We start from the raw sequence: 23,697 nt of genomic DNA, 5'->3' as shown, positions 1-23,697 counted from the left end.
TCAGCTGTCTCAGAATTTTTGGCTAAAGCATTAAACCTGAGAACAGTGGATGAGAAGTAAACCATATTGAACATTGTGATGGTTAATTTTAGGTGTCAACTTGACTGGGTTAAGGGATGCCCAGATAGCTGGTAATACATTATTTCGGAGTGGGTCTGCGAGGGTGTCTCCAAAGGAGACTGGTATTTCAATCAGGAGATTGAGTAAAGAAGACTGTCCCAGCCAGTGTGCTGGGCATCATCCCACCCCTCGAGGGCCTGAACGGGAAAAAAAAAAAAAGGCATAAAAGGGGCAAATTTGCTCTCCCCACTGGAGCTGGGACATCTGTCCTCTCCCAACTTTGAACACCAGTGTCGCTCTGGTTCTCAAGCCTTTGGACTTGGAATGAATCACACCACTGATTTTTCTGGTTCTCCAGCTCTCAGAGGATTATGGGACTGCCTGGCCTCCACAATCTTGTGAGTCAATTCCTGTAACAAATCTCCTCTTTTTTACGTATGCATGTATATACGTGTGTGTGTTCTGGATCTCTGGAGAACACGAACACAAATATGAAGCTATACATACATCTGCACAGGACTTGTTAAAAGGACCAGTCTGGGTCAGTCACCACCACTGCAGCAGCCAAGGTAAGACAAAGCTGGGCAGGAACAGTCTCTGAAGAGCATTCCTACGAATAGAGAGAGCTGGGTTGTTTCGCTTCCCCTCTTTTCCTCCTTCCGTGGTGCTCCCCGAACCCAAGCCAAGAGGCCATGTCTTTGTGCCCACTGTGAAACTATTATTTCTTAACAAATCCATACGTCTATAATTCTACCCAATAATACAGGGGCTGAGACTCTGACAACTTCACTTCCTTTGTCGGCTGGCTTCCTGCTAAGGTCACACTAATGGAGGGAACTTGGGGAAAACTAGACAACAGGAAGGGAGGGAAGGGACTTACTCTATCCCGACTGCTTGCTCTTCCCGTCAGTACAGCCCACTGGCGCACTGGGCTCCTGGCTCTAGCTTCGCTTGGCACTTGGTGGTCCGGTCTCATTACATCTCCTCAGAGGCACCAGCACCACCTCAGCTAGGTTTCTTTCTGAGCACGAGGACCCCCTCTGCTGAGATTCTAAATTCTGACATACACAGTTTTTCCCTTTGTTCTCAAGGTGTTAAGAGACGTTATGAAATTCCCGTTCTCCCAGTTTTTCCCTGTTTGCTTTTTGAGTCCTCCAACTCCTGCTCGACCAATTTCCCAAAGTTAATTTATCTCTGTTGAAATACCAAATGTGGTTTCTATTTTCTGACTAGTTCCTGATTGATACAGTATAGAATCAAGACTGTCAGAGATGAAACTTTATGATTAGCTTTGTCATGTGCTTGGCCTTGAACCCCAATGTTAAACTAATTGCCAAGGAGAATTATGATATGAATGATATATGACATGCGGATGCATTATAATTTCAAATATTATCACCTATGTTTAATTGTAATGAACTAGTTGCAGAGGCCAGTGCCTTGGGGAACCAACACCTGACCATTATCAGATGGGGGAGAAGCTAGAGGTTCCCTATGTACAGTGTTAGCTCTCATGTTCTAACAACTCACTGAGTTGGTTGACTGGCATGTGGCCTGAACAGAGTCCTGCATTCAATGAGGTTAAGATGCCACAGTACACCCTGATACAAAGCAAAGAACCCAAAGGCTTAGAAAGACAATAGTGGAGTGAACTTATCGTGTGCAAACTACACATTCACTCAACCCCGACTCTAGACAGGCCCATCAGTAAGCATGAAGAAACACATCAGTGAGGGGACCAAGAGAGTATCCTCGAAAAGCTCTATGGCGGCCATCTTCCAAAGGCCAGGGGTGACAGTGAGAGTTGTTGGCAAGGAAACAGGCTCTGCTTCCGACTGGGATGATGGCTCCCAGAACAGCAATGGCCGAGCAGCAGCACTTCACTTCCATAGGCAAGATGGACACATTTGCCACCATGGGCAACAGGGACAAAAGGCTGAGCAGAATGTTTTGTCCAGCAGTCATCTTTCATATTGCCTGACAGTCAACCATGGTGCCCCAAGAAGTGAAACAGATGACCACCCTAGAGAAATGTAATCTAATCGATGTAACAGAAGAAAAAAACATCAGATCTGGTTAAGGTGACACCTGACTGGAGTTACCCCAGCGGAGAGTCTGACCTCATGAAAACGTAGGGGTGCACCAAATTTGTGACATCTCCGAGGGCCCATCCATCCTGCAGGATACCTTCTCCAAAGCTGTTGCACCCACACCACATACCACCACAAAGGGCCATGACCTCTTTGGATCTGGAGGCATCACAACTACCATCATATACTGAGCAACCCACTAGGCTGCCCTTTCTGCCTGCGGTCCAGGGCAAGACAGGACCGTGCCACAGGCCCGGCGGCGGTGCACACGGCCCTAGCGCTTAGTCCTTGCGCTCTAGCAGCTCCAACAACACTTGAAGTGCCTGTGCCACGTGAGATGTTCTCCAAGCAGCCGGCAAGCCTGCACAGTAGAATCGCAGCACAGACCCCGGGGGCTTTTTATTAAAGTCTCACCCGCTTCTCCAGATAACAAGTCTTCCTTCTGAGATACACCTCTTGGTTTGTTACTGGCTCTTAGAAGAACACCTGACTGGGGGGCATAAATGGGCCATGAGACCTGAGCCCGTCATCAGGAACTGGGTGTTCACGGACACACCAAACGATAAGACTGGCTACGCAGAGCAGCACTCCAGAATGCAAAGGTGAGTGACGTGCGCAGGCGGCCCCGACTCCCCCAATACACACCCCTGCCACACTGCCTGCTCTCCCTCAATCCGTACATCTGTCCTTCCGGGGAGTTCATTATGGCCCATGACTAAGAAGGGAAAAACAGAAACAAAAAAGCCTTGAGACTGGTTTCGACCTGGCCCTACGTGATACAGTGGCATAAAATCATATTGGTCTGTTACAGTATTATATGTCCACTCGGAAGTCTGCTAGAAAGATGGCCAGAAGGGCTCTCAAGTTTTGAGAATATTTATTTGTCCACTTCATTGATCTACTGCCTAGGGCATCACTGACTTATGGACAGTGGATAATAGCATGGCTCAGAAAAGAACAGAATAGGAATACTGGTTTCATGGATGTCTAGGGAGAGGTATGTAAAAGAACATGTTAAAATGTGTATAAAAACTTGAGGCATTTGTTAGCTATCTTTTTTGTAGGTATGAAGCAAAAAAAAGTAATAAAAATGATAGAACTGAAATAATAAAAGTGTTGGCTAGAGGAAAAGCACTCTAAAGTTCTTGCATTTTTCAGGAAGAAGGTAAAGATATTGCTCAACTTCAGATTTTAAAGTAAACATGCATTCTACTATTTCTGAGATAACAAGAAAGAAACTGAGTTTAAGTCTTCCAGAAGCAGAGGGGGGAAAAATCCTAAACAACATATTAGCCATCGAAATCCAGCTATGTAAAAAAAAAAAAAAAAAACAAAAAAACAGATTATTCATTTTGATCAGAATCACTTCCTCTCAGAAAGGCAAAGTTGGTTTAACATTTTAAAAAATCTAGTAATGCAATTCTTCCCATTAACAGAATAACAGAGAAAAATCATGTGATAATATCAACATAAATATACAAAGAAAGGCCTTTAAGTAATATTGAACTCAACTTTTAAGTTAAAAGCCCTAGCAAACTATTAAGAAAAGGAAACTTTCCTAAGTTTATGAAAGGTGTCTATCAAAAAAAAACCCCTACTGATGTTGCAATGATCATTCCCCTTAAAATCAGGACATGCCTCAAAAATATAAAGTACTACTATGTCTACTCAACATTATATTAAAGGTCTTGGCCAAGAGAGTATGACCAGAAAAAAGACACAAAAGCTACTGAGATGGAAAAGAACCAAATTACCCTTTTTCCTATTTTTCACTAATAGTAGCCATCATATGGAGACCAAAAAAAAAAAGAGGGAGAGAAAAGAAAAGCTGTAATGTAATGACTAGAAAGAAAGAAACAACACTGTCATTTTCACAGAACAATACAGCTCTCTACATAGAAAAATTCAACATAATTTCAAGCATGAATAAGAGAAATTAGCACATTTCTAGATGCACACTTAATGTCAAAATACAAAACTTCCTTTCGTCACAAATAAATCCACTTTCCAGTCCAATCTCAGAGAATAATCTGTGGTAATCCCCCTCACGCTGCCTTCACAGAGCAGGCTGGTTCTGAAACCCTGAGTCAGGACTTCACGCAGCTCAATGCTCCCCGCAAATCGCGCTTTCAAAAGTATATCAAATACACAAGAAAGCAAACTAATAGATACAGATTTGATAGCACCTTCTCTGGTCCAGAGCAGGATAAAAATGACTAATTCATCCATCTTTAGCCCAGTCCTGCCTTTGCTTTACATTAATGAAAAGCAAGTGTGGACTCTGCTGGATGTTAAAACAATAAAATCTTGGTGTTAATGAAGAGAATATCAAATTCAGAATTAATTTGTACAAACGCTATAATTTTAATGAATGATCTTCATTCTTTAGTCAACACGATCCAACACAGGCAAACACCATTCATTTGAGAAGCCCTGATGTAAACCCTGCATGAGCGAGAAGGCAGCCAATCCAACAAAGGAAATAGGGTGCCATTCATTTCAGGTTCCTCTTTCTCCAAGCTTGCATGAGTTGAATGGAGCCACATAAACAGATGTGTTTCTACTTTACACAAATCACAATATTTGTAACTACAAGGATAACTTAGGACTCTCGTTACAAATAACAGAAAATCCAAATCAGTCTGTCACACACACACACAAAGGGGGTCAGGTGACTCATATAACGGAGCATAGAGATTTTCATTCCTTTTGCTTTTGCAGGTCATTGTTTAACCTTCTTGGAGGTCTTTGCATATTTTTCGTTGTAAACCTTAGAAACAGTAGAAAGGTTTCTCCTGCTTTGTGTATAAAGCAAAGATTATTTTGTGTTTCTGCAGACCATGCTGTTTTTATGATTTTTTTTTCATTCCACAAGCATTCAATTAATTCTTATGATGCATATACTACAAGTTAGATACTCAGAAAAAACATTAGGAAGAAAAGTCAGTAATATACTTAGGGAGACAAGCCACAACTTGGAAAGTAGTTAAGCAACAATGTGGTTATTAACCATAAAAAGGGGTGGCCTGGCCCTTCAGTGAAAATGGCTTTTACAGAGATGGAAACTCTCGGGAAGCTAGTGCAGCCCAAAAATATATCATGAAAGAGGCAAAGCATGAAGTATCCCCTGGTGAGTGACCAGTGCTGGACAGAGGAAGGTGGTAGACATGGAAGGATGTGCCTGATCCTCCCATCAGAAGCAAAAGCTCTTTCTGCCAGCTGCCGGGATGTTGGCTGTGGAAGGCTGTCACCTGAGGCCTCGTGCAGTTGTCCTCGCACAGACAGCAGCTGCCTCACCCAAGGTCACATCCTCTCTCTCTGGAGGAAGCCTGCTTCTAATGATTGGAGCACAAGGCCTGACCCAATGCTCCTATTGGAACAACCCTGAAGGGCCTCCCAGCTCCCGGACTCCTGAGGTCATCTTCCCCGTGTGATCGGCTGAGGACCCTGTTGTAACCGCCTCAGGGTATGTTCTCCCTCCACTCAGACCTGTGTCCATCACTCCCTTCAAGGTGCTGCTGCTGTGAGCACCCCACAACTAACCCTCTGCGTGCAAATCTCCATCTCAGAGTCTGCTTCCCAAGGAACGTTGTCTAAGATGTTATAAAAAGAAAGGGAAGCTATTCCATGTGGAAAGAATGTCAAGCAAAGACTAGACCTGACGTTATATGTATGGGGAAAACCAGACAACCTAGCCAGGCTAACACAAAAGGCAAGGTGTGAGACAATGAAACGTATTGGTTCAGTAGATTTTGGAGGACCTTGAATGCCACCCTTGTTTGGAATTCACCCCATAATTCACTGTTTCAAAATCATTGCATCTTTAGTGGCACAAGTCTGTGAATTTACCATCCTGGATGTCTGGTCACAGAGCTAAAAGTGACAAAATGCAAGCATGAAAATTCTCTTATGTTTGACTATCTTTAAAGTTTGCATGAACGTTACATTTTGTCCACAGTTGTCAGCATTTGTCATAATGAGTGTATGCTATTGTGCAAGAAGCATGGCCACAGGGAGCGGAGCAACTGTATATATTTATATTTATTTTTCAGTAGGGAAACATATGCAGAGTGAGCAAAATAAATTCTTTTAGGGAAAAAAAAAAGCCAGCGAGAGTGTCAACTGGAAACAGATCCTTCAAGTATGTCCTATAATGTACCAAAATTATTCAGACCATGAGCAGGTCACTTGATGATGTATATAAAACTTATATTCATCCTTATTTCAGAAAGAATTTAAGATATTTTCCAAAGAAGTATAAATTATGATCAAAAGGCATAAAGAGTGGGGGAAAAGATAAAACAAGTGAAGACAATGTGGGAAAAAGAATGAGGGTATAGATGCCCATGATAATAGCCTCTATTCTGGCTATCACTAGGCTATGAGTTTTCCAAAGCTATTGGGGGAAAAAAAGTCACTCCACTGTACAGCTTAACGACAGTTAACTCTTCAATGGGCCAGCCTTATACAGAGTGGGTACCCAAATCATTGTTCACCAAACTTTATCCTAAAATATGTTTTTTTAAAATAACTTGAGAACTTAATGAATTCATGACCTTCATGAATTCTTCTCTAAATAATATTTCTCAAAACTGAATTATTCATAAACCTCATGACTCTGACCTCTGTCTTGGCTTTCTGACCAATTTATAGACAGCAGCAATGGGATGCAGCCAGCTGTACACAGACCTCAGTGTCTTAACCGAATGGTAAGGGTTAAGGGTTGAGGGTTAGAATAAAAATAACTCTGTGAAATCTGGGGTATTGCCATCTGTTTATTTTAACAATGTTGTTTTCCATATCATTGCTATACCACTAAGAGGAAAGATACTAGGGAATGTTGCAATAAATACTTGCAGTCAGAATAGAGTAATATTCTGCGCTTAATAAATCGTAGCTGTATTCTGCTACTGTTGCATGGAGGGGTCTACAAGCATCAACTAAATCCTACTGTCTGATGTGTTGTTGAGATCTTCTACAGAGTTTCTGATTTTCTGCCTAGTTGTTCTCTCAATTGTCAAGGGAAGGGTCTTGAAGTCTTGAACTATAATTGCAGACTTGTCCACTTCTCTTTTGAGTTCTATCAGTTTCTGCTTCACACATTTTGCAGCTCTGCTGCTCAATGCATACACACTTAGGATTGCTATTTTTCTTGGTGTGTTAACCCTTCTGTTATTATAAAATGACGATTCCTGGCTCTGGTAATTTTCTCTCCTCTAAAGCCTACTTTATCTGACATTAATAATAGCCACTCCTGCTTTCTTTTGACATTTGCATATTATTTTTTCCATTCTTTTACTTTTATCCTGCCTGTATCTTTGTATTTTGTATTTGAAGTGAGTTTCTTAGAGACAGCATTTAACTGGGTCATGTTTTTTAATCCTCTCTGACAATCTCTGTCTTTTAACTGATATATTTAGACCATTTACATTTAATTTAATTATTGACACATTAGGACTAAAGTCAGCCAGGTTACTTTTTGTCTTCTGTTTGTTTTCTGTTTTTCTTTTCTTTTTCCTGATCCTGTGGACTACTTGAACATTTTTAAAAATCCCATTCTTATTCATCTATAGTTTTTGAGGGCATCTTTTTATAAAGCTTGTTTAGTGGTTGCTCCAGGTATTACATTACACAGACACAATGACAGGTGTTGTCATGGTACCAGTTCAAGTGAAATATAGAAACCTTACCTCCTTTGCACCTCTTTACTCTTTCCTGCTTATATTTTAATTTTCTTAAATACTTTCTCTAGATACATTTAGAACCACATCTGTCATTGTGCTTCAACCATCATAGTTCGAGAAGGAAAATGTATTATATTTACTCATGTTTTTGCTCTCTCCGTGCTCTTTCTTCCGTCCTGATCTTCTAAACTTCCTTCTTCTTTTACCATTGTCCTTCTGCTTAAAGAACTTCCTCCAGCCATACTTTGAGGGAAGGCTTTCTGGTGACAAATTCTCTTGACCCCCCTTTCATTTCTAAAGGGTATTTTCTCTAACAGAATTCTAGATTTTTTTTTCAGCACTTGAGAAATATTGTGCCACTTCCTTGTGACCTCCATGGGTTAGATGAGAAATCTGGTGTCATTCAAATTGTTTTTCTTCTGTAGGTAGAGTGTTGCATTTCTCTGGCTACTTTCAAGATTTTTCTTGTCTTTTTTCCCCAGAAGTTTAACTATGGTGTGTCTTGGCATGGGATGTATCACAGGTGGCCTTGTTACCACTGGACACTAGAGACTCTTTTCTAGGCCTCCACCTACGCAACCCAGCGAGGAGGGAGGGAAATGCCTTATTACTGCCAGGGGTGGGAGGAAGCCAGGCTCCCCACATGGTCTGACACTGGCCTCAGAAAGAGGGGCAGGAGTGAGGCAACAATGTAAATTTAAATTAAAACCACAATAAAATACCATACAAACCAATTAGAATGGCTATTATTAAAAATACAGATGATACCAAGTTTTGTTGAGGATGTGGAACAACTGAAACTCTCACACGCTGTTGGGAGGAATGTAAAATTGTATATCCACGTTTCAAAACTAGTGGCTAATGTCTAGCCTAAACACACACCTATCATAGGATCCAGCCAGTCTACTCCAGGTACCCAAGAGAAACAAAAGTATAAATCCTCACTAAATACTAATTCAGCAATAAAAAGAAATAAACTGCTGATACATGATACAACATGGATGAATAGCAAAATAATGATGTTAAGTTAAAAAAGATATATGCCTCCCCCAAAAAGGTGCACAGTGATTCTACTTATACAAAACTATAGAAAAGGAAAACCAATCTTAGCGACAAAAAGGAGATCAGTGGTTGCCTCGGGATGTGGAAGGAGTTAGGAAGGGTAGGAGGGAAGTATTACAAAGAGGCATTCCAGACAGCAAGGAGGGAAGGCAAATGAGAAGATGTCCCAACTGAGTCCATATATTTTAAGGCATCTTCCAGGAAATTCCAAACATTATCACTACGTACCATTGATTATATGACACCTGACCACATGTACCTGCAGAGATGCCACACTCACAATGACAGAGTTCTGTTCATAAAGAAGTGGAGACAGTATCTCTGCATCAGCATGCTTTCTTGTGTTCCAGCACTCTTAGGCATTTATTTTTTAATATTTTTGCTGATACTCAATAAAATTTTGTGAGGGAGAAGAGGAAAATACATGTGCTTAATTAACCTGAAGTGTAAATTTTATTTACTTGGAATTTTAGTTTATTATTTATTGGTTGCCATGTATAAATCATTGATACAATTCTTAGTTACATTAACAAAAGTTAATATTTAAAGGAACCCAACAGATGAATTATTTTGTAAATATTCATTTCCTAGTACCCTTTTTATTTTTAATATTTATTTTGAAATAATTTTAAACTTAGAGAAAAGTATATAAACAGCACAAAGAATTCCATATACCCTTCACATAGAGACCCCATTCAAGTTTCACCAACTCTCCCAAAAATAGCAGAAGTATCAACTCTAGAACAGTATTTTGCACTTAGTTGTCATGTCTCTTCAGTTTGAGACCTCCCTTAACCTTTATGACCTTAACATTTTTTAAGACTCCAAATAAGTAGAATTTCCCCATCAGACTTATCAGATATCTTCTCATTATTCAATTCAAGTCATGCATGATTGGCAGGGATATTACAGAAGTGGCGCCATGCTGTTTTAACTGCATCGTAACTTGGGGAACAGGATATTGGGTTTGCCCACCACTTGAGTAAAGTAGTGTCCACCAGGTTTCTTCACTAAAGAGTTGATTTTTTCCCCTTTATAATTAACAACTATTTTGTGGAAAGGTACTAGAGATTATGTACCAACTCATTTGTCATCCAACTTTCACCCATTAGTTCTAGCATCAATGAATGTTTCTTGCCTGAAATATTACTAAGATAGTTTGCCAAGTAGTGATTTTCTAATTCCACCGTCCCTTACAATTTTATTAATTGGCATTGTCCTTATGATAAGGTAAAGCTTTCTCTTTTCCCCATAAATTGAACACATTCATCTATCCCATGAATGTATGAAATAAAATATTGCTGTTTTATACAGTAAGATAATGTTACTAGCATTCTTCATTTGATTGTTAAATTGTTCCAGATTTAGGTAATGGGAGTCTCTTCATGTTGGCTTCTACATCCTTTTTGTATGTTCCTATCATTCTTTGACCGCTTCCTTACTTTTTTAGCATAACAAGATGTTCCAGGTTCATCTTTTATTTCCCAGCCCCAAGCCTGGAATTAACCATTTCTCCAAGGATACCTGGTTCCACTTAATGGGAAATGGTGTTTTGATCCCAAAATCTGGTCACTAGGGTTGACCATGCATTTGATGAGTCCATCTCATAGCATATATGCCAAATCAGTTAACACAGATTTAGACTATGTGAGTAAAGGTACTCTGAACCAAACCTGGAAGGTCATACGGTGATTCCATTCTACTTGGAGTGGGTCAGATCACATTTGAAAAAAATGTAGTGAGCTTAGTTTGCCATATCTTCAATACACAGAGATTTGAAAATTCTATAGAGATTGTATGAAGACCTCACTATTCTGCTTTAAAAAAATTTTTTTTTATTGAAGTACAGTTGATTTTCAATGTGGTGCTAGTTTCAGGTGTACAGCAAATAACTGAATAAATATATATTCTTTTTCAGATTATATGTTATTACAAGATATTGAATTTAGTTCCCGGTGTGATACAGTGGGCCCTTGTCATTTATCTATTTTATATATGGTAGTGTGTACCTGTAAATCTCAAACTTCTAATTTTTTCCTCTCTCCTCCTGCTTTCCCCTTTGGTAACCATAAGTTTGTTTTTTGTGTCTGTGAGCCTATTTCTGTTTTGTAAATAAGTTGATTTGTATCAATTTTTTAGATTCCACATATAAGTGATACCACACCGTGTAGGATTTCACACTCTTGTGAGTGTAAGCAGGCCTGAACCAAGATATATGGCTGCCCTGAACACCATTCCAACCACTAATTTTTCAAACAATTATTCCTTCCAACAGGATGAGAGGAACTGATAATTGTATACTTCTCTGTATTAAAAATGAGCAATGTTTCACATCCTATAACTTCTTGGGAATTAAGTTAAACTGCTTACAATATAAACAAAATAGATCATTTGATCCTAATAAGCAACAGAATTTCTGACTGCCAAGTTCTTTGACTGTGAAGTGGTTAGCCCTAGGGTCTGAGATAAGTCTTGTGTTTGCACCACGCACATTGCCTGTGTGTGTTGCAAAAACACCACTTTGGCGGGAGCTGAACCAATTCACATTCTGCCAGTTAAGTAAGGAGCTAGGTGTGAAATCTATATTAAATAGGATTACAGGCCTCATTTACGGTAGCCACATCAAGCATTCCTTATAGATCAAAGCCCAGACTGTTCCCAACTGGCCCGCTCTGAGGAAGCCAAATGACAACACTAAAAGTATATTTTACAAACATTTCAGAGTGTTTTACCATTATCACCATTTTCAACTTACATCTTCACACTATTTGATTAAAATATCATTACCCAAGCCTCTACTGCAGTGATATGTAGGCATGGTTTTGTGATGCTTCAAAGTGTTTCCAAGCATAATGAAAGGCAGTATAAATTTACACTCCTAAATCACCTGAAAACAAGATTAGCTTCACTCTAAAGCAGTTTTTGAAACACCACATTGTGTGTAGCACTTTTATAAGCTTCTCAACTGATAAAGTGTTAGAAATAAACTAAGTAAGAAATAAGCTAATTAAACTAAGTAAATAAACTACACAGACAAAGAGAAAATAAAAACCAGGATACAAGTATTCTCAATACCAATATATGTTAGTTTTGCTATTGTTTTAAATAACATTCATGTGCTCTCTTTTAAAGCGCCTCACTCAATGAATTTTCTTAAAACAGTCCTAACTTACAAAATCTGTAAAGAGAACATATTGTCAGGTCTTGTATATTTTCAAAACTAAAGTAAACCCATGCCACCAATTCCAGTGCCTCAACACAGAAAATCACAAGCAAGCACAGATAATATAGCTTGGAGTCACCTAATGATTTCAACTTGTGACTGCTGAACGGAGATTTTAGCTTATGTCATTGTTCCTCATCATGTGGCCCAGGAGTTAAATATGTGATAATCATTTGTCTTACTTCTTACTAAATTCAGATGTCTAGGCTCTCTTCTGAGCTCCTGAAGCAGTTTTTATGAGAACCACTGACCAAAGTCCTGGGAGCTTCGAGGAGAAACTTAGATCAACATGTCCATTTTACACTAGTTCCACTGGTTTCCTACATGAGGAGAGAGAGGCCACAAGCTAGCGAGATTTTCCAGTTCTGTGAAGTATGCATAATTCTACTCTCAAAACCAAGCTCTCTCAGGACCAAAACTGTTGCATAAGGACCTGCTTTCAATGGAAGAGAACATCCATTTTCTCCCTTTAATTATTTAAAGTGCACAGCAATCCTCAAAAATTAACGACTCACCACTGCAATCCAAGCTAATGGGGATGTATGTAATATGTTACCTGAAAAATCAATAAAATACAAAGCATATAATTTTATCATTGCTTGTTTTTCAGTGAGGAGGTCTAATGAGTTTGAGATAATTTTGCCATCACTTAAGATTCATCAGTGGAACTAGCTGGTATGCATTTTAAAAAAACGAGCATTTAATAAAAATCAATTAGATTTATTTCCTAATTATGTGGAAAGTTTACATATATTCCAAACTCTATTATCACTTGGAGAGAATTTTGGGAATTTTAAAATAAGTTTAAAAACAGCATCTACTAAAAACAGTTCATTTATTCTCCCTGGTAAACCATACTTTATATTCTAGAGAAGAGACACTCAAAATGTATTTATTTTCTGCTTCCTTTGATGTAGTTAATACACTGTGCCACAGGGGGTTATAATGTTTCTGATATATATCTCTCTAATCTTTAGACTAGAGGCAAAGAAAGGAATTCCAGTAGCTCCAACAATTCTACCCTGCTTTTGTATCTGGACTTCCTTTGCTAACACTTTTGGCAGAAATAAGAATCAAGGCATACCTTCTAGGACTTAACGACTTTACAACAATGAGCTTCAATTGACATAATGGTCGTATCTCTCAAGACAGTGCACCTTGAACTTAAAAGTTGATTAGAAGAACTTAAAAGTTGGTTAGAAAAACTTAAGAGATCTTGCAAATCTTGGTTGTTTGAATGCGTTTATGATCACACCCTGTCCGCTCCCCTTTTGTGCTGGGACATTAATTAACATTATTCCCCCCCCTCCCCCTCGCAGTTATCGTTCTCTTCTCCTCAGTCCTGGAGAAGGTGCTCCATCCTCTGCTCTCTCCTTCCCTCCGCCATTCAGTCTTAAGACACCGCGGAAATGCAAACCCCCAAGAATGACCACAAAGGGTTGCTGGTTTTTTTCTGGTGGGGGGGGGGGAGTCACCTCGACCCTCCCACGTCCTCCCGCGGTGGGTTGGTGCCCAGCTGGACGGTTGGACCCGGAGAAGAAGGGACCGTGGGCGCCCCTCCCCGCGGGCCTCTGCAGCTGCCCAGCGCCCTAGCAACCGGCGGGACGCTTTGCCTGTGCTGGGTTTCAGTCTCCCGTTCTCATTTCCTCCTGTTCTCCCGCTTTTCCTTTCTCAGTATAGAGTAGTATTTTTGGCATCCAATTCTTGGTGGCGAGAAAAAAACAGCTCAGAGCTAACGTCTCCTTCCCATAAATACGCGTGTGCTTTTCCCGAATCTTTCTCCGCCCCCTTCTCCCCCAGCACAGGTAGGGTCTGCAATGCAAAGGACTCTCCTTTCATCCAGAGAACAATGTCAGCGCTTCAGTTTGACAATTTCATTCGACTTGCCCGCACCTACCGAAGCCTACTCCCTACCAGTTCAGTTTTCTCCCAGTTAACCTTATTCCATACCATTGCTGAGCACATCCTCCACCTTTTTCGGGTTCTACCGCTGCCCACGTTTGGGGGAGGGGGGAGGCAACGCGCAAGACAGTGTGAATTCCAGGAAAAAAGTGTGCTTGTGTAAGAATGATTGTGTGCATCTGTCCGTCTCAGCCTGTCCAGCCCTGTACATGTGGCTACAAAACTTGCCCTGCCAGGATAAGACTTGTCCCTCCGGAGCTCACCTATCCGCGCCCAGGTAACCGAAGAGGTGTCCGCGCGGCCCCGTTCCAGGACACCTCTCCCGGACAGAACGAATGCCCGAGACCTGGGACCACGGGGGCGCCCCTCCCGCGCATTTGTTCTCTCTCCCTCCTTCCCTCTAGGGTGTTCTGCACCCCTTCCTCCGAAGACCAACGGGACAGCCCTCACCCCCAGCGCCTTACCTCAAACAGGGGGCCGATCTTGTTCTTCTCCAGGTAAGCCTGGATCCGGGATTGCTGACGAGACGCCATGGAGAGCCGGGCGGGCCGCGGAGAGTGCGGGAGACCGCGTGGCCGTGCGCCTCCGCCGGGGTACCCCCCTCCTTTCCCCTGGACCGGGGCCGGGACAGGAGCTCGGGAGCCTCGGCTCCCCCGGCGCGGCGCGGCGCGCTCGGCTCCGGACGCCGGCGTGGGCTGCAGCCGCGGGAGCCACGAGCGCGTGGGGCGCCGAGAGCCGGAAGCCCGGGCACGGCGCCGCCAACTCACACAACTCCGAGGTGAGGGGAGCACTCATTCATCGCCTTCTCCTCCTCGCGCCCACCCCCGCGGCTCTCCGCGGCGCCCGCGCCGGGGAAACTGGAGACACAGGTTCCAGGTCCCTTCTCTGGGCGGCAGCAGCAGGAATCAGGGGGCGGGAGGCGAGCCGGGAGATGCTGCTTTGCCTAGTGAGGCGCCGGGGGGCGCCCTCGGGCGGGCGGGGGCCGCGGGGCTCGAACTCGCCGCGAGCGTGCGCGTGCGTGCGTGTCCGCGCGCCCGAAGGGTGTGCCCCCTCTCCCAGGTCACAGGAACAAACAGCCCGGGCTACTCCCCAGGCTGCGCTAGCCCTGCCCGCCGCTCCCTAGCGACAGCGCCGCTCCAAAAGCCAATGGTGAAGGTGCTTCTTTCAAAGTGCACATAAATCTGGTGCTTGTTGGCTACTCCTTGGCAGTTACAAATGCAGTTCCAAAGGGGGTCGTCCCCACCGCCCCTTCCGACCCTCCCGTCGCACCTCCTGCGCTGCCCGCACTAGCTCAGGATCCGAGATGCGCAGAATTTGAGAAGGTGCGTGAGTCTGAGGGTTTGCTGTGAAAATGAAGTTGCCTTTCTTTAGGAAATCTGGCTTGACGGGGAGCGAGTCGACCGGCTGAAAATCCAGATGAAAACTCCCCAAGGGCAGACATCCAGAGGTTGGGAGCAAACCTTCAGCTTTGGACAGGAAGAAGAGAGAAAGGCGAGCCAGCGCTCCCTTCCAAGTTTGCCTTCCTAATCCCCATATAATCATGTGGATCACACAACCCACGTATAAATTATGGCTATGTATCTATAGCTCCATCTCAAATACTACACTAGAGCACATAACGATGTTTCCTCTAGATGCTTCCTGAGCTCCTCAAATTTAGCCAATAACTTTATTATGCAGGGATTTCCGAGCTGAAGATCTCCAGACAGCAGGGGTTTCTTTACATCCCGTTCACAAGCTCTTTTTCTTGTGGAAAAAAAAGAAGGAAAAAAAAAATCATTGAGGCCTCCCACGACGATTTCCCTGGTTCCCAACCATGATGTGCTACCAAATTGAAAAGATTTATATTAATAAACATAAGGTTTAGAATGAAGGGAATAGTCGTCCTAAAGCATACTGCCACAGCATAGATTTCCTTTTCTTTCTCCACTGTGTTCTGGATTTCGGCAATTCATATCTTTATTGGTCAGTGTTTCTTCATCTATATTTTAAATGAACTACTTAAGTAGAAACATGCGACAGTTAAGAACGGAATATCCCAGAAATTATATTTAATAATTCAGATAGGAAATCTGCACGAATACCTAAGAGCATAAGCATCACTGTTAACCTGAAAGGTCTGGAAAGGTACCCAAGTTACTACTTTTACTTAATCTGCCCAGGGAAAGTTAAACTGAATAGCAGTGAGGTACCCAGGGTTGTCACGCATTTTCCATTGTGGATCAAAGGTATACTTACTTACATATATTTTAATATGTTTAGGAGAAGTTAAATATAGAGAGTGAGTATCAGCATTTTTATTGGTTATTAGGTATTGTGTACAGCCATCTGTGACTCAGCTAAAAAGGTAGGCATTTTGGACACCACACAGCACTGGAGAATCAGAATGGTACCTTGTTGCAAGAGGCATGAGGAAGATGCTTCTTTAAATCAGATTATTAACCTATTAAGTCTTCACCATGCTCAGAGTACTGCATCTAGGGCCTTGAATGGAAAAGACAAAGCTTTGCTGGCAAAACACTTAAGTAGTAAAGGGAGAATCATGAAGATACATACATTTACATATATATGTATATTAAAATAAACACTGAGCATCCCAAAATTACATTTTTAAAATTCAGGAAAGATTTCAGAGGTTTTCCAAGGCCTACCTTAAATACCATCTCCTCCACAAAGCATTTCTTGGTTCTTTCTACTTATCCCAGAACCTGACTTCATTACTAAAATAAATATTTATTGCACAGTCTCTCAAAGGCAGACATTACATTAGGAGGGAGGATTCAAAGATGAAAGGCCTTGTCTTTGTTCTTAGGTATTCAGTCTTTTTGAGGTAACTGGCATATACACAAATAATGACATTATAATGCACGATGCTAATATAGATTAATAAAACATGCTATGTGCATACTGATGATTGAAAAATGACCTGTGCTGGGATTATCAAGACACACTCCATAAAGGAGATGGTGTTTAAACAAAGTGTTAAAAGAAGAGTAAAATTTAAAAAGTTTCTAGGTAGGATTGGTGGAGTGAGGATGGGGATAATGTTTCAGGCTTTGGCATAAAAAAAAAAAAAAAAGCACGTGCAAAGGCCCAGTGGCACAAAACAGGCTGGTTTAGAGAAACAGGGTGTATATGGAGGAAGTCTGGCCTGTGAGGTTAAAAAAGTAGGCAGAGTTCAGCTCATTAAAGGTCTTACTTGCTGAGAAATACAGACTTGAATCTTCTGGGTGATGAGAATTAACTAAAGAGTTTTGAACAAAGGAGTGTTATAGTCAGGTGAAAGTTTTTGAAAGATTGCTTTGGTTACAACATGCATGATAGATTGAAAAAGAATGATATGGCGATAGCAAAACTAATTTTGGTTACAGAATCCATGAACAATTCATGAGGGCCAGCCTTTGACTGGGATGTAGGGATAGAGAAAATGGGACATATTCAAGGAACATTTAAAGACTAATTTGTTGATTGTCTTTACAGAGGATGAAGTTAGAAGAGGGAATCAAAGATGGCCCTCTGATTTCTGCAACAAAGCTAAAAGAGTATAAATTATTTGTCCGAATCACCCAAAGAATAATTGATAGGGCCAGGTATTGCTTCAGGATTTTCAGACTCCAAAGCTGAAGCTCTTTTCATTTTCTACCCTGTATCCTGAAAATTAGTCAGAAATTTAGTTCCCAGATATCAGCGTCCATTGGTAGGAAGGGCTATGTTTCACCACCTGGCACATAGTAGGCACTCGATAAATAGTAGTTATATGAATGAATTAAATTTTAGTAGATCAGTTCAACCCAGCTCTGTTTTTTAAGGCTAAACTTTGCCTCTGATACATGGCATTTATGTTCTGTTTTGTTCCATTTAATTAATTGCATGCATTTCTTAGTCTCTCTTTTAAACTGCAAACTCTCTAAAATTATGAACTGAATCCTAATATTTCTCTTGTTCTTTACAACATGTAACAGTATATTTTCATACAGTATGTTTTTCATAAAAGATCTTATTTGATTAATTTTTATTGCTATATACATTTTGAGAGTTTGTTTCATTCAGTGGCTTTAAAATTGGCTGAAAAGTAAGCATCGTCTTGGATTGAATTTACCAACTTTCTTCTGCTCACATAACACGGTACCATTACTATCCTTTCTTTTGGCTTGAGTACAACATGAAAAAGCCATTTTCAGTGAGATTGTTTTGACCTCATTGTGTTACAAAAGTGCCTATCAGCATAATTTCCAAATGCACAGAACCCAATTTACAGACTGTTATAAAGCCTTGTCTAACTCCACTTTGCATAGCTCCTGAAACAAATGATTTTTGATGAGAGACAAGAGAACAATGGTGAAGGCCAGTAGACCTAGTTAGGAAGTATAAGCAGTAATCCCTTGAAATTAATTAAATATTGAAATAAGTGAGCAGACAAGTTCTATAAGTTCCTTGAATTTAGGCTACCAGCCTGAAGCATCCTTGTCCCCTTCCTGTATCTCTCTTCCTTTCCCACTTTAAAATAAACAGAGGCAACTATTTCCCCAAAGATCTCAGTGTATCATGCAGGATTTTAATTTTCGAGCTATTAAGTGGAGAGGCTAAATAAGAGCTTGAAATAAAGGGTGTTCTGGAAGAGATAAAGCAGAGATGTGGCAAGATGGGATAGTCCTGAATGAGGAACTTCCCAAATGTAATTTGATTTCGAAATCAGCATTGTCAGAAAATGAATGATAATTATGATTTACACAACATCCCACTATTACATAATGGGATATTCCATCCATGGAAACTTCAAAATACATGTGTCAGGAAACAGTTCACAAGATGCCTGGGTATGTTTTGATACTAGCGCCAGAATGTTTTGTTATCACTTCACATATTATGGTATACTTTCAGTTACGAGGACTGATTTCAACAAACTGTCAGATCCATGATTAGCCTGCAGTCTCATATCTATGTTACTGCGTGTGAAGGATCATTTAGGTCTCCTCCGAATTTGATTCTTTACTATCTCCTCAGGACAATTTAGAACGTGTTTTCTTGTTTACTGTTAGGTGGTGGTTCAAATCCAGCTGACAGTGGGGTACATGTTAGCTGGGAGTCTGTCAAGCATAATCACTGAGAGCACTGACCTTGGAGCTCCAGCCCAGGACAGACTGCAGGCTTTGCCATTTACTTGCTGTGTGACGTTCAGCAAGCTTCGTGATCTCTCTGTCCTCCGTATCCTCACATGTAAACCGAAGTTAAATAGTACTTAGTTCATCAGTTATTGAGAGGACGATAGGAGATAATGCAGGAAGCCCTGGTACAGGGCCAGGCACGCTGTAAAGATTCAACAGAGGGTAGTGCTAACATTGTTATTATTGTCATCGTGTCATCATCATCATCACTAGCAGCATTATCATTATCCCTGAGACTTAGACTTGCAGAATTCTCATAAACTATATTAGGCCAATTACCTGAGGAAATCCTACCAGGAAGAATGTCTTGCAAATCAAAGCAGTAAGACAGACTACCATAGTCCCCTAATTAAAGGAAATAAGAAATTCTAAATTTAAAAAAAAGCTGTAAGATGAGTATAGATTATAATATAAAATGATGTATTCAATTATAGTACTCCACATAAAGAAATTATTTATAAGGGAAGAAGGGCTTCTACATGAAGCCTGATAAAAGAAGAGGCAGTAGGAACTTTTTGGTGATTATCCCACCCCTGTCTAGCAGGACGAGAAGCTACAGGACCCAGCACGGATGAGTCATTGGGTCATTAAGAGAGGATGGTCACAGAGTTCGTTTTCTTCATTTCTGCCCAAAGTGCCTCTCAGGATGAATTCCAATGATGAGCACATACAGAGCATTCACTGTGTACCAGGTAATGGCACAAGCCCTTTATACACTGCACTAGCCAGTCCAGTCCTGAAAACAATGTCATGAAGTAGGTACTACTACTATCCCCTTTTTTTCAGATGAGGGAACTGAGACACACAGAGAGTAAGTACCTTGCCCAAGGTCCCCAGCTAGTAAGTGGCAGAGTCCATATCTGAACCACGCTTGAGTCTTAAACACTACGAGCCTGCTTCCCAAAGCTCTGACCACCAGTGTCCCAGTATCACTTCCTTTGTTTCAAACTTGTTTTGACCAAGAGGTATTTTGATGACAACTTTGACCTCCCTAGTATGTTTATGTAGGGAAGGAGGCAGCCTCGGGGTCAGGTACCTGGGTAACTTCCTGGCCCCACACTGAATGAAAACACTGGCAAACTGGCTTACATGTGTCTCTACTGAGTTTGAATAATGCTAATCAAGTCACATTGGGACTGATTCTAACCACACCGATAACATCGACTCACCAGACCTCCTAAATTGAGAACTCAAATGATACTGCCAGCTTGTGAAATCCTGCCATCCAGCCTTCTCAAGTGACATTTCTGTCTCTTTAAATTCTACATTTAAATACTAGGTTTTAATATTTAACTTTTAATATGTGGCATGTTTGTAAGCAATCACCATCTAAAATGCATTATATCAATAACTGTTTATAACGTTTGTTTGCATCATATCATGAGTCATTTAAAAGAAATCTACAGAAATCAAATTGCAGATACCTTTGATATTAATTACCAATAAACTGTTAACCCTGACATGCTTTTGTTTATAATTTCCAAAGTGATACTGTCTTGATTTTTTCATCCCATTAAGTGAGAGTCTTTGGTAAGAAGAAAAATACCTTAAACAATGAAAAATGTTACAGAATACTGTAAACACGATACTGAATTTATTGAAAAGGAGGAGAAATAAGAGCACCAAAGCACACAAAGGATGACTTGGGAAAACAGTTCTACTTGGTGTGCGCCCTGGGGAGCCAGGCACTCCGCCTAGGACAGGATGTGCTATTGCTCCAATCTAGCTATCAAGCAGGAAGTAACACAGGACCTATTTCTCAAACACACATCTCGGTAAATGCCAGCTAATGCTCAGACATAATGCAGCACATCACAACAACCCCAGCACTAAAGGTTAAAGGGACATTTCAGCAGAACTGGTGAGACCACCATTGCCTAGAGGGAATTTAAATTAAAAAAAAAAAAAAAAAGGATGACAGCCCTCTGCAGAAACACTCTGGATCCGATAGTACCCAAAGTAGCCAGCAAATTCTCTCCTTCCAAAGCAAACATTGGTGGGTATGGATAATACCCACCCTGTCTCCAACCCGCTGATGGTTTTGGTCCTGAGAGACAGAGATGTCTCTCTTGTGATGTATAAGGTTTGTGCTAAGCTTCCTCAAACATCAGAGAATCACACTGAATTATGACATATCTACCATGAAAGGTCATGAGGAACAGCAGCTAAACTTGCTAACTTTGCCTAGGATGGAGGATTAGGAAATCAAAAATTAAACGAATGAATGAATGGGTGGACAGGTGGAAGAATAAATGAAGGAAAGAAAGAATGAATTAATAAAATGCTGATAATTCATCAGGTAACCATGAGGCATATCTAATAACCAGGTCTTCAGTCACTTATGTCTAAATCCCCCTTTTACATGCATAATAAGCTTAACTGACTTTGTTCAATACAGGATTCTTCTAAGTATTTCAATATAGCATTTCAATATGATGACAGTATGGATTTGCCTTTATGTGTTTTTCTTGAGCCTCTGCTCTTCAACTTGCCACTTTTCCTTCTAATATTTTTTTTCTTTCTTTTCTTTTTTTTTTTTTTTAAAGGAGGATTGTTCATCTCGCAGCCTGGGCCTGAAAACGTAAGTACACAATTGTCAGCAACCAGTCAAAACCGACTGACCAGAATTGAAAACAAATGTTTTCTGCTACATCTGTTTCCCAATATGTATTTTAAGATCCTTTGTCTGTAAGTGCTTGCCCTTAACGGTTGTACGCGTAGGCATATTTTAGTATCATTGATACTGAACCCAAGGTTTCATATATTTTAGGATGGTTATTCTTTATTCTCAGCATATACTGACCCATATGATCTGTTTTGTCAAAAATATTATCCAAAAAATTCATTTTTTTCTCCTTTTTCATTTCATTATCTTTAATAAAACAGCATCACCTAAAAAACTTGCCTTAATAAAACAATGACCATAAGGATATTCTGGAATTTAACAAAGACAAATACTGTATGATATCACTTACATGTGGAATCTAAAAAATAATACGAATGAATGGATATGTAAAACAGAAACAAACTCACAGACATAGAGAACAAATTTGTGGTTACCAAGGGGGAGACGGAAGAGGAGAGGGACAAATTAAGAGCACGGGATTGACAGATATAAACTACTACATACAAAATAGGTAAGCAGCAAGGATATACTCTAAAGCACAGGGAATTATACCCATTATCTTGTAACAACCTGTAATTGAGTAAAATCTGCAACAATACTGAATCACTATACTGTACACCTGAAACTAACATAATATTGTAAGTCGATTTTACTTCAATAAAAAATAATAAAAAGATGTCAAACATCATAATATACAGAAAATTTAAAAAGTAAACAATAGAAAGTCTAACTTCAGAGCCCATACTTTAAAACATTCTCCAATATCACCTCCTTTACTTAAAAAGTTAGTGAGAAATGACCAAAAAATTATATTATATCAATGACATCTTGCCGCTGCTATTCAGCATTACATTGGAGGGTCTAACCAGCACAGTTAGGAAAGAAAATTTAAAAAAAAATTGCCCTGATTAGAAAGGAAGAAGTAAAGCTATTTGCAGATGACATAATTTCATATATATAAAATCCTAACCAGTCCACTACAAGAACTAATACATGAGTTTATTAGCAAGGCTGCAGGACAGAAGATCAATATGCAAAAATCAATTGTATCCCTCACATTTTCAATGAACAACCCAAAAAGGAAATGAACACAATTATAACAACATCACAAAGATAAAACACTTAGAATTGTATTTAACAAAAGAAATAATAAAACTCATATTCTAAAAACTATAAAACATTGTTGAAAAAACTAAAGAAAATCTAAATAAAATGAACAATATTCTGTATTCATAGATTGGAAGATTTAATATTGTTAAGATGGCAATACTCCCCAAATTGATCTACAGATTCAACACAATTCCCATCAGAATTCCAAATGGCTTCTTTGCAAAAATTGGCAAGCTCATGCTAAAATCCATATGGAAATGCAAGAGACCCAGAATAACCAAGACAATCTTGAAAAGGAGGAGCAAAGTTGGAAGACTCACACTCCTTATTTCAAAACTCACTAAAAAGCTTTGCAGTAATCAAAACAGTGTGGTGCTGGCATAAAGACAGACATCTATATCAATGAATTCAAATTTAGAGTACAGAAAGAAAGCCTCACACTTATGGTGAATTGATTTTAGACAGGAGTATCAAAAGTAATTCAATATGGAAAGAATAATATTTTCATCAAATGGTGTTGGGACAACTGGATATTCACATGCAAAAGAATGAAGTTGGACTCCTACCATACTATATACAAAAATGAACTCAAAATGGATAAAATCTTATAAGAAAACATAAGTGTACGTCTTGATGACATTAGATTAGGTAATGCTTTCTTAGATATATCATCAAAGGCACAAAGGAAAAAAATAGATAAACTGGATATCACCAAAGGCAAACCTTTTTGATGCAAAGGATACCATCAAGAAAGTTATAAGATGACCCACAGAAT

At 40.2% G+C, this 23,697-nt stretch overlaps 1 protein-coding gene across 1 annotated transcript in view; it reads right to left on the bottom strand.

Annotated features, from left to right (window-relative positions):
- Positions 1-14,905, bottom strand: part of C30H8orf34 (chromosome 30 C8orf34 homolog) — a 237,919-nt gene extending 223,014 nt beyond the window's left edge. The window contains 2 exon segments of the mRNA XM_064480859.1: positions 14,486-14,614; positions 14,616-14,905. Of these exon segments, the coding sequence (XP_064336929.1) occupies positions 14,486-14,614; positions 14,616-14,816 (330 nt within the window). The 5' untranslated portion in view covers positions 14,817-14,905.
- Between the last annotated feature and the right edge of the window lie 8,792 nt (positions 14,906-23,697).

Source organism: Camelus dromedarius, chromosome 30 (assembly GCF_036321535.1).
Source record: "Camelus dromedarius isolate mCamDro1 chromosome 30, mCamDro1.pat, whole genome shotgun sequence".
In the NCBI taxonomy this organism is placed as follows: domain Eukaryota; kingdom Metazoa; phylum Chordata; class Mammalia; order Artiodactyla; family Camelidae; genus Camelus; species Camelus dromedarius.
This window is presented reverse-complemented; position numbering and strand designations above follow the sequence as displayed.